At 36.2% G+C, this 14,961-nt stretch overlaps 1 protein-coding gene across 1 annotated transcript in view; it reads right to left on the reverse strand.

Annotated features, from left to right (window-relative positions):
• Window positions 1-600: 600 nt before the first annotated feature.
• The window catches only part of slco3a1.S (solute carrier organic anion transporter family member 3A1 S homeolog), a 172,892-nt gene continuing 158,531 nt past the window's right edge, over window positions 601-14,961 (reverse strand). The window contains exons 9-10 of the mRNA XM_018255309.2: window positions 14,010-14,074; window positions 601-6,248 (exon numbers count right to left, since the gene is read on the reverse strand). Coding sequence (XP_018110798.1) covers window positions 5,869-6,248; window positions 14,010-14,074 — 445 coding nt within the window. The 3' untranslated portion in view covers window positions 601-5,868. The remainder of the gene's footprint in view (window positions 6,249-14,009; window positions 14,075-14,961) is intronic.

Consider the following 14,961-nt stretch of genomic DNA (forward strand, 5'->3'; position numbering starts at 1 on the left):
TCTCCATCTGTTCAGCCCAGTGGATGAATGGGTGAAAAAGGTTCCTGGTTGGCTTTTGTATGGCCATCTTTAGCTTCATAAAATAATATACTGTAGGATAACTGTCAATGGTGCCACCTAGGAGAGATACTGTAGAAGAAGAGTAACCTACTAAATTGCTGTTTAAGTCATTGGGAGATGTCCAGGGATTAATTTGGAGTTGTTTGCAGCTTTCCTGACATTCAAGGTTTTTTTTGTAGAAAAAAAACTCTGATCGGGTTTTAAAAATTCTAATTTGATTCCAATTCGATTCGAGTTTTCGGGTCGATCCTATTTTTATAATAAATTTCAATTGGTCGAATTTCAAAGTCATGGGAGTTTATAAAAACTCATGAATTCGAAATTCAACCCTTGATAAATGTGCCTCTAATTGCATATCAACAGTCAACTAGACTTTCTGCTGTAAATTCCTGAATTCTACTTAGTATTTGCTCCAGAACTAAACATATAAGGGGTCATTCATGACCCATGGTGGTGCAAGTGCAAAAGCTCAATCAAATCCATGACCACTGTTCTGCAGGTTTATGCAAACCATGGTACCGGTGAATAAAGTAAGAAAAACAGAGCTAAAAGTTTTACTATCAGTGCAAAACTGACAGACGTTATTTCGATAAACATTTTGACATGATTTTTGTAGCTCCTTAATTATCTCAATGCTGTCATATCAATCTAAAATTATTCATGTTATCACTAAGATTAATGTCACGTACAAACACCATTCTGTTGCACTGTGGATATGAGTCAAGACAAGCATTATATTGCATTGGCACAAACAAAAATGCTGTAGTACCACAGGAATGAATATACAGCAGCACCCTACCATTTCATTAAGCCCCAAAAAGTAAAAACATTGCTTTTTTTGTGTTACTAGGAATGAAAAAACAAAATTATTAATCTTAAATGCCGTCACATTTTATAAAAATTGGACAGGAACTGAAACGGACACATAATCATTGCTGTATTTAGGTCCAGTGCCACCTTAGGCCCCAGTTCTCACTGCACTTCCTACTTTGTGGAAGTGATGTCATGCACATGGCTGCATGTGATGTCACTGGTACAAGTGACGTCACAACAACCAGACCCCCTAGGTCTGCTACCAGATTTATGCAGGTACTCTCTGATGACAACTGGTGAATATTTTTATTTTTCTTAAAAAAAATTATATTGATTATATAGGCAACTGAGGGCCTCCGCCTTAAAGCTGACACCCTAGACACAGACCCTCTGGTACCTTTGTATAAATTGCACAAACTATGGTTGTACTTGCTCTTGAAACATGTTTTTTTCTGTAGGTACCAACTCAGCCTCTAAGTTAGCAGTTGGCAAATTTTGCTTGGGATTGTGTAGAATAGTTGTCTGTAAGCAATAACCGGAACAAGATAAACATTATTATTTTCTCTTCTCATTCTTCATTCTCATTACATTATAATTATAACAATATCATTACAATAATTATATTAATCATCTAACTAAAATAGTATTTATAGGATTCTCAATATTAAAACTCTGTTACTTCTTTGGTAACACATATTTAATAACAATTTTAGTGCTATTTTAGGAAATATAATATTATACTTTATGGGATCACTCCCTCCCTTCTTCGGGCCAATCGCAGCAAAAGCACATTTCATGCACAAGCGCAGCGCGGGGGGGGGCCCGAGACAGCAGCCCTGGTGGGCCCCGGGCCACTCGGTCCGATTCTGCAGGTATCAGCCAATTGCAGACTACAGCACCAAACAATCACAGATTCAACCAGGCACACTATGTACAACTAGTCTTTATTACTAGTATTTATTTTTTATTTATTTATTGCACTTTCAAGCATTCAGCAGGCACAAAGCCACTAACCCCTGAGGTAGATGCAGTGTCCATAAATAGACCTTTTTAAAGAAAAGAGACATGCCTTTAAGGTCACATTATAAGCAAAATGAATGAAATCTACAGTATTTGGCTTGCAATAAATGCCATTTAACTATCACTTTATTTATATAACTCCTGTAAATGGAACAGTCCTGACTATTAAATATTATTAAATATAATAACATGGTAAAAGCAGTTTTATGAGCGTGACCACTTTATTTTTTATTATCACAGATTTAGTATCTTTTTCAGGGTAGGTCAATGAATTAGCTTTGCAACTCAAGTACTGGTTTAGAAACAATCATGACCTTATTATTGCTACAGATATGGGATCTATTATCCGGAATATTTGTGAACTGGGGTTCACCAAATAAGGAGCATTTCAATAATTTGCATTACCAAAACCCAATAGGATTGTTTTGTCACCAATATGGATTCATGCAGCTTAGTTACCATCAAATACAAGCTACTGTTTTATTAAGACAGAGAAAAAATGAAATCATTTTAAACTATGAAATCATTTCCTATAATGGGAGATAGCCTTCCTGTAATTCAGAGCTTTTTGGTTATTGGGTTCAGGATAAGAGAGGCCATACCTGTATTTTCTACAGTAGGATGACATTTACTTTATTTACGGGTATCATGGGAACCCTTGAATTCTTGATTAAAAATCCCTGTATTATTTTTCCTTTTTAGAATACACAATGTAATTTCTACAAGTTGTTTTACTTAGGAACAGAAACTTTCTTACAAATGTGTTCTTCTGATCTGTCAGAAGGCTTATTTTATATATTTATACTTCGCCAATCTGAAATATGTGTTTGAGATCTGTAATGGTGATTACGCTGCCAATTCAGAGCGCACAGGGCAGATTTCTTGGAGGTTCTAAACTTAGCAGAGCTGTCTCAGTTTGTGAGGAGTTCAAATGAGGATGTTTTTATCTCTTCCTACCTGAATAAAAAAAAAAATCAAGATTGGTTTATGAGATGATCAAGTGAGGCTGTTTTATCTCATCCCAGATGAAAGTATCAAGAGTTTAAACCAAGTCTCAGGAAGCATTTTTTAAAATCACTTCCTGCACATCAAATCCCTATTTCAAATCATGCCTGTTTATAATGGAAAGAAGCCATATTAATTTCCGTTTAAATGCATCTATGGTCTTCAGTGTGATCTACTGACAGGTATGGTGTAAGTATATCATTTCCATAACATAGTTTTCATATGTATAAAAACATAAAAATCTGTTTTAAAAAATGATATGATTTCATATTAGAAATATGAGTACTTATCGGACACATAAGTAAATAAAAATCATCTTTGAAAATGTACAGTTTGCAAAATACTAAATGAAACCAAGCTATAATTATCGGAAATTAATAAGTACAAAGATCATTACTGGTTAATCTAAGCATGTTATAACATTTTTAATAGACCCTCTAATACCAAGATTGAAGAGCCAGAGAGAGATTAATCTTATACATATTTACTCTTAATTACAATCCTTTTGTTTTTGAAGAATGAAAACATGGTGGAAAAGAAGGTAAAAAAAAGAATAATAAAAATTCTGTTCTATAGTACATTTGGCCATAGATATTGTTTGACCAATAACGTCAAGCTATGCAAAATGAAAGCTTTTGGGCCATTTTGGCACGTTGGTTATGTATACTATAAAATGTACTTTTCCTATCAATCTAATATCCCAGTATTTTCCAGTGGCAGAAAAGCAGCTTTACTAATGCTAAGCACTGAAAACATTGCAAATGTTCCCAAATGGCTGGATTGTTGCTCTCTTTCATACAGTTAAGCACCACCTGTACACTCTGGTCAAAAGTCGGTGGACACCTCTTCTTATTAATAGAATTAATTTTTAATGCCAGAGCCAGAATTGCTGACATATGTGCCATTATCCAATGACTATAATATGCTTCTACAGTTCTGGAAAGGCCCTGCACAATGTAAGGTTCATAAAGAGTTGGATTGCTGAGATGGAGGTGGAAGAGGTTGACTGGCCTAAACAGAGCCCTGACCTCAACCCAACTGAACACTTGATAGATGACCTGGAATTCTGACTGTGAGCCAGGCCTGACCCCCAACATTAATTGCCAAGCTCACAAATGCTCTTGTGGCTGAATGAAATTAAGTACCACCTACACTGTTCCAATATCTAGTGGAAAGCCTTCCCAGAAGAGCCAAGACTGTAATTACAACAAATGAAGAACAACTTCATAGTAATACCCTTGGTTTGGCAGGTGTACACTTACGTTTGCTATGTGGCATATCTTAGATAAGAAATTATTAAAACTCATTTGCTAGTGCAGAAAGCATAAACACTAAGTATGAGGGGCACCTACCACTGAAATGCCCTGATAATGGTGATATAAATAGCAAGAGTTACCACTAAAAGTATATTTCAGGCTAACATTTACTGCCTACTTTTTTGTATTTGTTATGATGTGACATAACCTGATACCAGTGGAAACAAATGTATCTGCACTGAAGTCTTTAGTTTTAAATCACCTGGAAAGGGGGTAGGTTGAATGGAATGACGTAGACCCTTAAAACTGCTAAGCAAGCCATGACAATAATGTGTCTAGGGTCTGTAATTGTTTATGGGGGTTATGTATTAAAAGGCACTAAGTTTGCCAGGAGCAGTAACCAATGGCAGGTAGCAATTATTGGTCACCTGATTAACAGCAAACATCTTATTGGTTGCTATGGGTTTCTGCACCTGGGCAAACTTTATGCATTTTATTACATATGGGGGTATGTATTTCAAATGCATCTGTTTATCTTCAGCAGTCTCACTCCTGCTCATTTCTGTTAAAATGGTATCAGTAAATGTACAAACCAACATGCTGGTGATGTCTGAACCACTGCCAAATCCTATTGGGAAGAATTAGGAGAGTTGAAACTATAAATCACTGCGCAGAGGAAAAATCCATTCTGTCTTCTGTTTTTGTGCCAGTTAATTCCAATTTGTCAGAACTTTTTCTTGATTGTGAAATTAAATTAAAGGTTTGTAAATTATTATCTTTGGGTTTTTGTGTAAGGGACAATAAAGAAGTTTTATTTCTATACTCCAGATACGCTATACTGAAGACACAATCAGGGTACAGAAGAAAGAAGAAATGAAGACATTAAAATGGGATGAACTTAGGAATTTTAGGTATTTCTCAGTACAAGCAGTTTTGTAATATGTCTGGGTCTTTGATAAATATGTCTTATCATACAAATGAATGCTGATACTTGACCAAGGCTAGCAAAAGTAGCCACAATCAACTGATTTCTTGTGTGACTATATAACAACATTACTTACTTTACTAAAGTCAACAATGGTTAAAAATAAATACTTTTCAAGAATGTGGCACACATCATTGAGAAAGGACTCCTGGCAACAAAAGAATATAACATGTTTTTGTGGTTGTAGAGGGTTGCATTTAAATCCATGACTCGCACACACACACACACACACAAACGCGCAACAAAATTAACTGTGTTGTTTCATGTTTAGAAAGCAACAAAGTTGAGTATGATGTATTCGATTCTGGGTTGTCATTCATAGCAAAGAGAGAGCTGGTATTGGACTATTGCATTCTTGGTGTGCCATTTTCCAGGAAAACCGCTAGCGCTTGTGACAATCAGAATGCATTATTGCATAATGATACAAATTTATATATTGTACTGGCATCCCACTGGCTGTTTGGCTTTGTATCCACTTCTCTCCAACCTATTCAGCCTACTGAGTTCTGAACCAGCCTTCGTCATCTGAAGCATTACCATTACTGGTGGAAAATCAAATGTTGAAGGCCTTAGCTACAATAAATACATATTCATTGCTTTGCTAGGCCATTTTGTAGCTAATATCAAGGGCTGCCCAGGGTAAGTCTGATAGAAGCATATAATGTCTTTTTTCCTTTAAAAAAGGAGAACTCTCAAATGACACTATAGAATTCGTTCAGTCACCTGCTACTATAAAACAGACTCCATATTTTCACACCATTCGTGGTCTTCAAGATTATATATGAATTTTGTCCTATGAGTTTTTTTTTGGGACACAGAGTCTTTCCCCAGGTTGTCCAGGGTCAATGTAGAGGAAAAGAACTCACTTGGACTGAGTCCTCCTTGATGGTTTTTTATGTATCTTTTATAGTTATTCCTTAAGCATTGCCATGTTGTGGTATACAGGATGAATGCTAATGATTTCAGAATTATAGCAATGCTAACATACAAGTATCGGTATGCCACATTGTCATACAGTGCACATGCTCCTTGCTCTCCACAAAATGTGCTCCAGAAGAGGCACGTTGAATCAATTCCCGCTCCAAAGATCAGTGGTGGAGGAATAAACCCTGAAAAATATAAAACAATGACTTGTATTAACAAACTATTTCAAAATTCCCTCTTGACTTGGACAAAACTATTTTCTCACCTATTTTGCGTTGACGAATAACTTAAAATATTGCAATGCATAAATCATCCAAACATAAACCTTAGAGCAATGTAAATATAGGCACATCTTTTCCAAAAGTCTGGTAACACACAGAAAACATTCTCCAAAAAATGTATGGCAGGCATTCACAGATCCCACAAACAGGTGTAAAAGATAAGAGTCATCTATTGCAAAAACATTTCAAGTACAAAAAAAATAGCCTTAGGCATTGTGCTCTATAGACTTGAAGGACACTAGTACGAAATGCATATATTTTCTTATATGTATTTGCAATAAAACTCTGTTTTCTTATATGCCTGTTCATGGGATTTGTAAAGTGCCTCCCATACATTTGTTGGTGTATGAATTACCTCCTTAAGATTTTGGTCTGGCGAACGAGCGCCTGGACCTCACACTTCTACCAGGGAAGTCTTAACACCTTAATATAACCCAGAGAAAACCATCAGATGTTTCTTTCAACAGCTGATCAGCTACTTGCCAACTGATTGGTATGAGTTACTAGAACAGAAGCAAAAAATGGTACCTGCTATGATATTACTTCTTAAAAATTGCATGGACGATATCAAACTATACTTCCTTCAACTATTGTGGACTGAAGCTCCTTATATCTGCCACAAAAGAAGATTAGGGCAGCGCCGATGGCTGTAGATTATAATAGCTGGAATATTTCTTGTTTTCTTCATGTTGCACGTGATCAGCTGATCAGCTTTAGCTATTACACTGGCTATAATTGAGTTTGGGCTTCTTTAAGTATTATTTTTATTGTCAGCAATGATAGAATCTTTCAAGAACTCAGCAACTTAATTGATAGTGGAAAGATGAAATTGTATGGGGCTCTCCTGGGACTGTATTCTTTACCTATGAGCAAGACTTTTTGCCAGTAAGTGAACATCAGCTTGGCATGGTGCCTCATATCTTTCAATCAATTGAAATCCTGCATTTAACATATTCACTGCTGGAGGGGCTGGCAAGGGAAAGAGGATGAATCCTGCGGAGTGATTGCGTTTCCTAACACCCTGCAGTAGTACAGCTATTGTGCTGGAAAGTCAATTCCAGGAGATCTTATTAGATGTGCTGTGCCTGTGGCTCAACACTGGAAAACAAATGACAGCTGGTGATTGAGTTTCTTAGCCATATGGACTCTGAACTTCATATAAAGAGAGAAATCAGATACAAAATCTCAGAATTCAGGATCTTAATTAATGCAAAAAAAAAAAATGGTTTCCTTTCAAAATGTTACTCTTTCAAAGACACAGGCAGCGCAGTTTTGCCTCGGGCTAAATAACAATAGACAAGGTCTCCGCAGGCAAAAGTTCAATTCTTGTCAATAAATTAAATAAACAAGACAAATCAGATCATAATCTGCTATATATAACCTGGTTGTTGTAACTGCCAAACAGTTTTATGCATCATGCAGTCAGACCCGTTAGTCTTTTTATTAGCATGATTTGGAATAAGAGGGTGCCTCTTATTAAGGAAAACATTAGCTTACAGAATGCTTTTAGACTGCATGTGCTGTCTTTCATCATAGTATAGATCTAATGTACTTCTTCCTGTGAATCTTGTTTTCTGGTTAGTTTGCTGTAAATTGCTGGTGAGACAGAACAGCATGTCAGATACCTGAATGATTAGAAAGCTGCCTTCCCAGCAAGAGTCTATTGTGGTAAATTAATGACTCCATACTGCAAATAACATAATACAGACAATCCAGTAACACTACTATATTAATTGTAAAGTCAAGTTTGATTTTAACATAATTAAAGAGACTTGATACCTTTTTGTAAAGCATAACACAGTAGATTGATCTGCCAAGGAAAACATAAAGCTTCCAGTTAATGTTATATGAGTTTACACTACTAAAAAATGTCTTGCAGTTGCCAAATTGATAGAACGAGTGGTTGTTTCTTTATTGATCAATACCAAAAAATCACTCTTGAAAACTGGTTCAGTCAGACAAGAGAGGGCCATTTTTACTTAAGGAAAAACAGCTATATACAATTTTTATTGCTTTAAAAAGACATACTAGACTAGTGTAATGCCCTAAAAGAGACGTACATTACATGGCCAAAAAGTATCCAGGCACTTGCCAGGCCAACATCTCATTCCCAAAAGGCTATTGATTGCTGTTGGCCCTCCCTTTGATCTTTGCTGCTCCGGGAAGGCTTTCCACTAGATGTTTGAACATTGTGAGTGTCACAAGAACATTAGTGAATTTAAGCACCAATGTTGGGTTCCCACATCTGGCTCACAGTCGGCATTCCAATTCATCCAATCAAATGTTTCGTTGGATTGAGGTCAGAGCTTTGCCCAGGCCAGTCATATTCTTCCACTCCCATCTCAGCAAAACCATTTTGTATTGACCTCAGTGTTCATGGAGACACTATTGTCCTGAAATAGGAAAGGGACTTCCCAAAATCTTTAGCCATAAAGTAATTGGAAATGTCAACAATGTGATTGTACGCTGAAGCCTTAATGTTTCAGCAGAACTGGGGGTCTTATCTCAAAACATAGAAAAAAGAAACACTATTTTCCCTTCATTTTTCCAAATTTACTGTCAGCATTAAGTATTCAGTCAGGTAGTGTTGTCCAGGATTCTGCCAAACCCAAACGTTTCCATCAGGCTGCCAGATAATGAAATGTCATTTATACCTCCATAGTTCACCTTCCATAGCTCCTGAGTCCTATGGTGATGACTTTAACATCTCTTGTGTTATATTTGAGGACATATCATTTGAGATTGAGTGTCCGGATACTTTTGGCTAAAACATGTCCAGATATTTTCCATATTGTGTATTTAAAAGAATATAAGTTAATTGGGAGAGTTTTACCACTTGTGAATTGTATAGCAAATTAATACAAATAAGCTTTTTTTTTCTTTCCATACATTTTCCCTGTTCTTCAAGTTTCCCCAGGGAAGAATCGTCTAACTTATCATCACCTTCCAATGAGGATTCTATACTGTATATATCCCTCCTCCCTCCTGGCAGCCCTGCAGTCATTCAGCTGCATGACCAGATGGGCTTATTGAGGTGTTTCTGTCGTTCTATGTCTGTATTTCTTAAAACACCCTTTTTGTGTCTTTTGACTTAATTACCTTAAAAATGATCAGTTGGTGCTTATTATGAAAAAACATACCATTTGAAGGAAACCATTAACTAAAGATCAGTAAAATTAAAGCTTTACGTGATCCACACTGTGGGATTATCTCCAGGGCTATTCAATATTGCCAACCCATTTAATTATCTAAAATAACAGTCCATTAGACCAATGACATAATTTTAAAGGTAATTCAATGTTTAGTGACCTTTCAGTAAATTGCAAATCAGGCCTTTGTATAAAGAGACCCTGCTCTTGCTTCTAACTTGCCTTCTCCCGGAAAATAATTGTTTCCTCGAAACATATCGGTTGGGATGTCATAAAAAGATGCATTTGCTTCTTGCTTCCTCGGCAAAGCCTTGGGAAAGTATTTGTCAAGATTTATAGCTAATAAACCCAAGCACTAATAATATTTCAGTTTAATCCTTGTTTGGCAAATAAGGATGTTCATTCATAATTTCATGTTTACTTAACAATGACACTAATGGCTTCATGTAAACGACTATTATTGAAATGGATACTTACTTCACCTTTGGTAAAAAGCAATACAAAAGGGCATAAAGTCTGTGCAAGTGTTCTACCATTACATTTTCATATCATACTTGAAGAAATAAATCTTAACATTATTGCTCTTTTATTGTTAGAGAGAACATCACTGACAAAGGAGGAAAAAAATCTGCACAGCTAAAATAAAACTTCTGAATGTGTTACCATAAAGGCTAATGAATGTTGTCTGTATTCATCCCTTTATATAAACGTCAGGTTTAGCTTGACAGTTATTACAATGAAATGGAAACTCAAAAATAAAATTTTACAATACCTTTATGTTAATTACAAATATGGAGCATTAGTCAACTCTCCAGCCAGGAGTCTAACTGCCAAAATGTCCTCCATAAGTAGCAGAGGTAAAGAATCAGAATCACAAAAATGTGCAAGGCATTATGGGAATTGGGAGCTTGGGGAAGTAAGTAGTCTATTGATGAGTTGTTTCTATGCTTCATGTGCATGAGAAAGATAAGTGCTGGAGGACCCCAACTTATTGCATTGTAGTCGTTTGTGAAAAACCTTTTTTAACAAAGAATGCCAATAAATTTTCTCCTGCCGTAAGCAAACATTGGTCTACTAAAGAGTATAATAATGTATACCTTCCTTTCTTGACAGTTGCATTACCTCTCTCAGCCTGAGAGCTAAATATCCCCAAAAGGAATAAAATAATATAAAGCATTCTTCCAGCTAAGCTTCAGTGACTCTTTCTTTTTTTACTTTAATCTGTTTGATAGAAGATCATTCCATTTGAAGAAAACCGTGAGTAAAGCAAAGAAACCCTGGTGAAAAGGGTATATATATATCTCTCTAACAGGTATGGGACCTGTTATCCAGAATGCTCGGGACCTGGGGTTTTCCGGATAACGGACCTTTCCGTAATTTGGGTCTTCATGCCCTAAGTCTACTAGAAATTAATTTAAACATTAAATAAACCCAATAGGCTGGTTTTGCCTCCAATAAGGATTAATTATATCTTAGTTGGGATCAAGTACAAGGTACTGTTTCATTATTACAGAGAAAAAGGAAATCATTTTTAAAAATTTTGATTATTTGGATAAAATAGTGGCTCTATGGGAGCCATTCCATAATTCGGAGCTTTCTGGATATCGGGTTTCCGGATATGGGATCCTATACCTGTATATATATATATAACTGTAGCGATGAGCAAATGATGAGCTGAAAAAAAATCGCAAAACTTCTGAAACGGTGAACATTTTGCAAAACGTGTTGAAGTCAACAGGCAACAACAGTTCTCTATGCACGAAAATTTTTTTACACTGGCAATTTTTTTTTTCTAACTCCAAATGCATTAAAGTACATATTCTTGTGGCGACTTTTTTTTTGTCTCTGCACCATTTTTGTCCAAATGCATGAAAGTCAATGGACATTTTTTTTATGGTGACCTTTTTGTCTCGGCGACTTTGTTCCCAGAGAATTTTTGATGCAGTTTTGTGAAAAAAATTGCAGATGGTGAAATGCGGTATTTTGCAGTGAATTCATGCATGGAGAAAAAAATCGCTCATCACTAGCGACCCTAAAGTAAATCAGATTATAGATGACATACATGTTAGAACTAAGAATGGATATAGCAAAAAAAATTAAATTAGTGATGGGTGAATTTATTCGCCAGTCGAATTTGTGGCAAATTTCCGTTTCATCTCTGGCGAATAAATTCGTGAAAAATTTTCGCCGGCGTAAAAGTTTGTTTTTTTTTTGACTCAGGCGCCGGAGTTGACGATGGCGAAAATTTAGACACCAGCGACGATTAATGGACGTCCATTGACTTAAATGGGCGCCGGCATCAACTTTGACGCCAGTGCTCATTTTGGCAAATTGTCACCGGCGTCAAAATCTGCATTTCGCTAATTTTTTGCGGGACAAATTTGTCCATGACTAAATAAGATTACTATCCAGTAGTTTGATTGGAGGGAGGTGGGTGACATGAGGTATGCGGACAGGGGGAAAACAATGCCTTGTGGTATGTTATGAGGTTATGTTTCTACATTGAATGTTCACTATTTTGTATTTTTTGTTGTGGTGAATTTGCAGAAATAGTGAATTACTGTGCATTTTTGTGGATTATTTGCTTAATGATGTTGTGGATTATTTGCTTAATGCTCACCTATAGATAAAATATAAAAAATAGTTGCGTCAAAAAAATAGCTGCATGTCAAATTTATTGACTTCAATGAGTTTTAAACAGTTCTATAGATATAAACCTCCTCACTGAGCCATCCAAAAAATGCTTATTGTATACAGTTCTTTCTAGCTGAATGTCTCTATAGTATGCCTGCCTTGACCTTGAGAACAGAAAAATGGCAGATTAAGAGAATAAACAAATGATATTGAAGATGGATGTGTGAGAGAAGGGATACATGCCATTAAACTTCCCAAGGCTGTGACATCCCACAACAAAGCTAATGGTACCACCTTCTAATTCACTTATAGAAATGTCGCTTGCAAAACACAAAGGCAAAACAAATTATTTTGTGAATCGAAAATGGTGTTAGTGCTATGAAAAAATGTTATAAAAAGGAGAGAATAGTACATCAAATGCGACAGGAGCAGAACCATTTCAGACACATTATCTGTATGAATAAAAAGCAGGCTCACTAAAAGCAAACAGTTCAAGCTTTGCTTCTAGAATTTGCTTTATATTTAAAAGGCGCCTATCACATAAATATTGCCCCTCCCCCACACAAGGCTATGACTAACAGAGCCTGCAAACCAGATGTTCAAAACAAAAGTATATTTTTAAGAAAAGCCCCCTGGCAAGCATATATTGAGGCACAGTGAAAGAGTGCCCCAGCTTGTTCATTACGCACATGCATGTGATGATGATTTCTAAATTTATCGTGTTCTCTCCCTTTAAAAATTCAAATTCGAATATTCGCCATCTAAAACCTGCCAAAATTTTGCTTTTGATTCAAGTTTGCAGGTCGATCATATTCACCCGAAATTAGAATTTTTTAATAAATTTCAATTGGTTATTATTTTTTTCGAATTTAGAGTTTTTGGGAGTTCATGGAGGTTTTTTAGAAACTCCCATAAACTCGAAATTTGACCCTTGATAAATCTGCCCTTTAGTGTCGGTATCACTTTAATCAGACACCAATGTTCAGCTTTAGTAACGCATACCTCCCAACTTTCCTGTTTTCTGCGGGACAGTCCTAATTTTGACAGCTCAACCAGCAGCCCTCGGTTTCTTCTCTCTGATCTCCTACACTGACACAAAGTTTCCGAAACTTAAATAAAATAAGAAGCTTTTTGGCAGAGAGCCAACACTCAGCAGATGCACTTCGATATATTTGTAACTATTTTAGATAAGCGAAGATACAATTGTAACTATTTAAGATAAAGCTTGGGAGAATTTAGACTCGACAGCTTAAAGGGCAAAACTTTCATAACCTGCCAGATTTTGTAAAATGGACATGGTAATTAGGGGGTGTGGCCATAAAATGGGCATGGTCAAAAAAGATTTGCCAAGTGTAGCGCGGCCAATGTTTTTGTCCCTCTTTACATTGTTCAAATGTTGGGAGGTATGGTAATGTTTAGCAACCAATCAGCAGGTAGCATTTCCTTGTTGAGAATGCAACATCTTATTGGTCGTTATACTGAACCAGCACATACTTCACGCCTTCCATGTAGGGGGTAGTTTCTCATTTATTAAGAGCAAAGAATATACATGTTTTCCCTACAATGCAGCTTTATTTTCCAGAGTTATAGCACCAATGCATCTTCTACAACTTATTGTGCCCAGTGCTAGACATAATCAGAATACTATGACAGAAATGAGGTAGAATAAATATTCTCATAGAAATAGAAAATAAATAGTAATTATAATAAAATAATAGCAAATAATATACATTATTTTTCCACCACAAATATTATAACTTACCATAACATATTGTTTTTTTTTTTTGCAGTGAATTATTCTGTGATAAGCTTTTTTAACCAATTAGGGTCCACCCTAGGCTACACAAGTTAATTCATTTACTACTAGCTGTGGAAGACTTACCTATCAAACGAAGAAGAAGAAATAGAACCCCCAGGGCATATGACTTCAGTTCAGGACTTACTGCCCTGTAAAAAGAAAAATGAGATGGTGAGCTGAACACCAAGGGCTTGGGGGAGACATTTGATGAGAGGAATATAAAGAAAAAATATGGCACAAAGAGACAAAATGCTCTTATAATGTTGCAAAGACTGTAATACGTTTAGAAGGCGCTTTGGTGACTTTTAGCCAAGCACAATAAGCAGGGCTAATAGCAGTAATCTCAAGGTCAACCGTATATGTATGTACAGTATGTGTGTGTGTAGATAGATAGATAGATAGATAGATAGATAGATAGATAGATAGATAGATAGATAGATAGATAGATATGTTTATGCACATATATAAATAATGTATTTGCAATTGGGATCATTTGGAGGGGTTGAACTGTTGTCTTTTAACCAAAATTAACTGAACCCTTCAGCCAGGGTGGGGCTGTAATCTCTTCAGAAATCATTACTGGGTTTTTAGCTGTGGCCGCCTCGTGCCTGAGAAATAATGATGCCTGGAGCTGCATAATAATGTCTGGAATTGAGTAGCATTGTTAACACCAGATAATGGTGTCACTGGGAAATAAATAGTCGTTTCATTACGTTTGGGGCGGTTGTGCATCTTCTGCATGGTTTTCTCATACTAAACTGGTGATAAAACTGTTTATCGACACACCGAGCCCTGAGAGTAATGAAAGGAATTATCCAGCTCATACTGAATCTAAATGCCTAGCCCTAATACTTTGTCCTTAGAATGAGTTTCTGTTGGAGGATTCACATCGGATGCTTGGGTTACACATTAATTATGGAAACCACAACCTGACCAGAAGAGGCCACGCTAAGGAATCTGAGATTAATAGATTTACAATAACGGTGACTGACAATGATACAGTTGATGGTAAACATAAATACGATGGCAAGAGGTG

Source organism: Xenopus laevis, chromosome 3S, assembly GCF_017654675.1.
Source record: "Xenopus laevis strain J_2021 chromosome 3S, Xenopus_laevis_v10.1, whole genome shotgun sequence".
NCBI lineage: Eukaryota > Metazoa > Chordata > Amphibia > Anura > Pipidae > Xenopus > Xenopus laevis.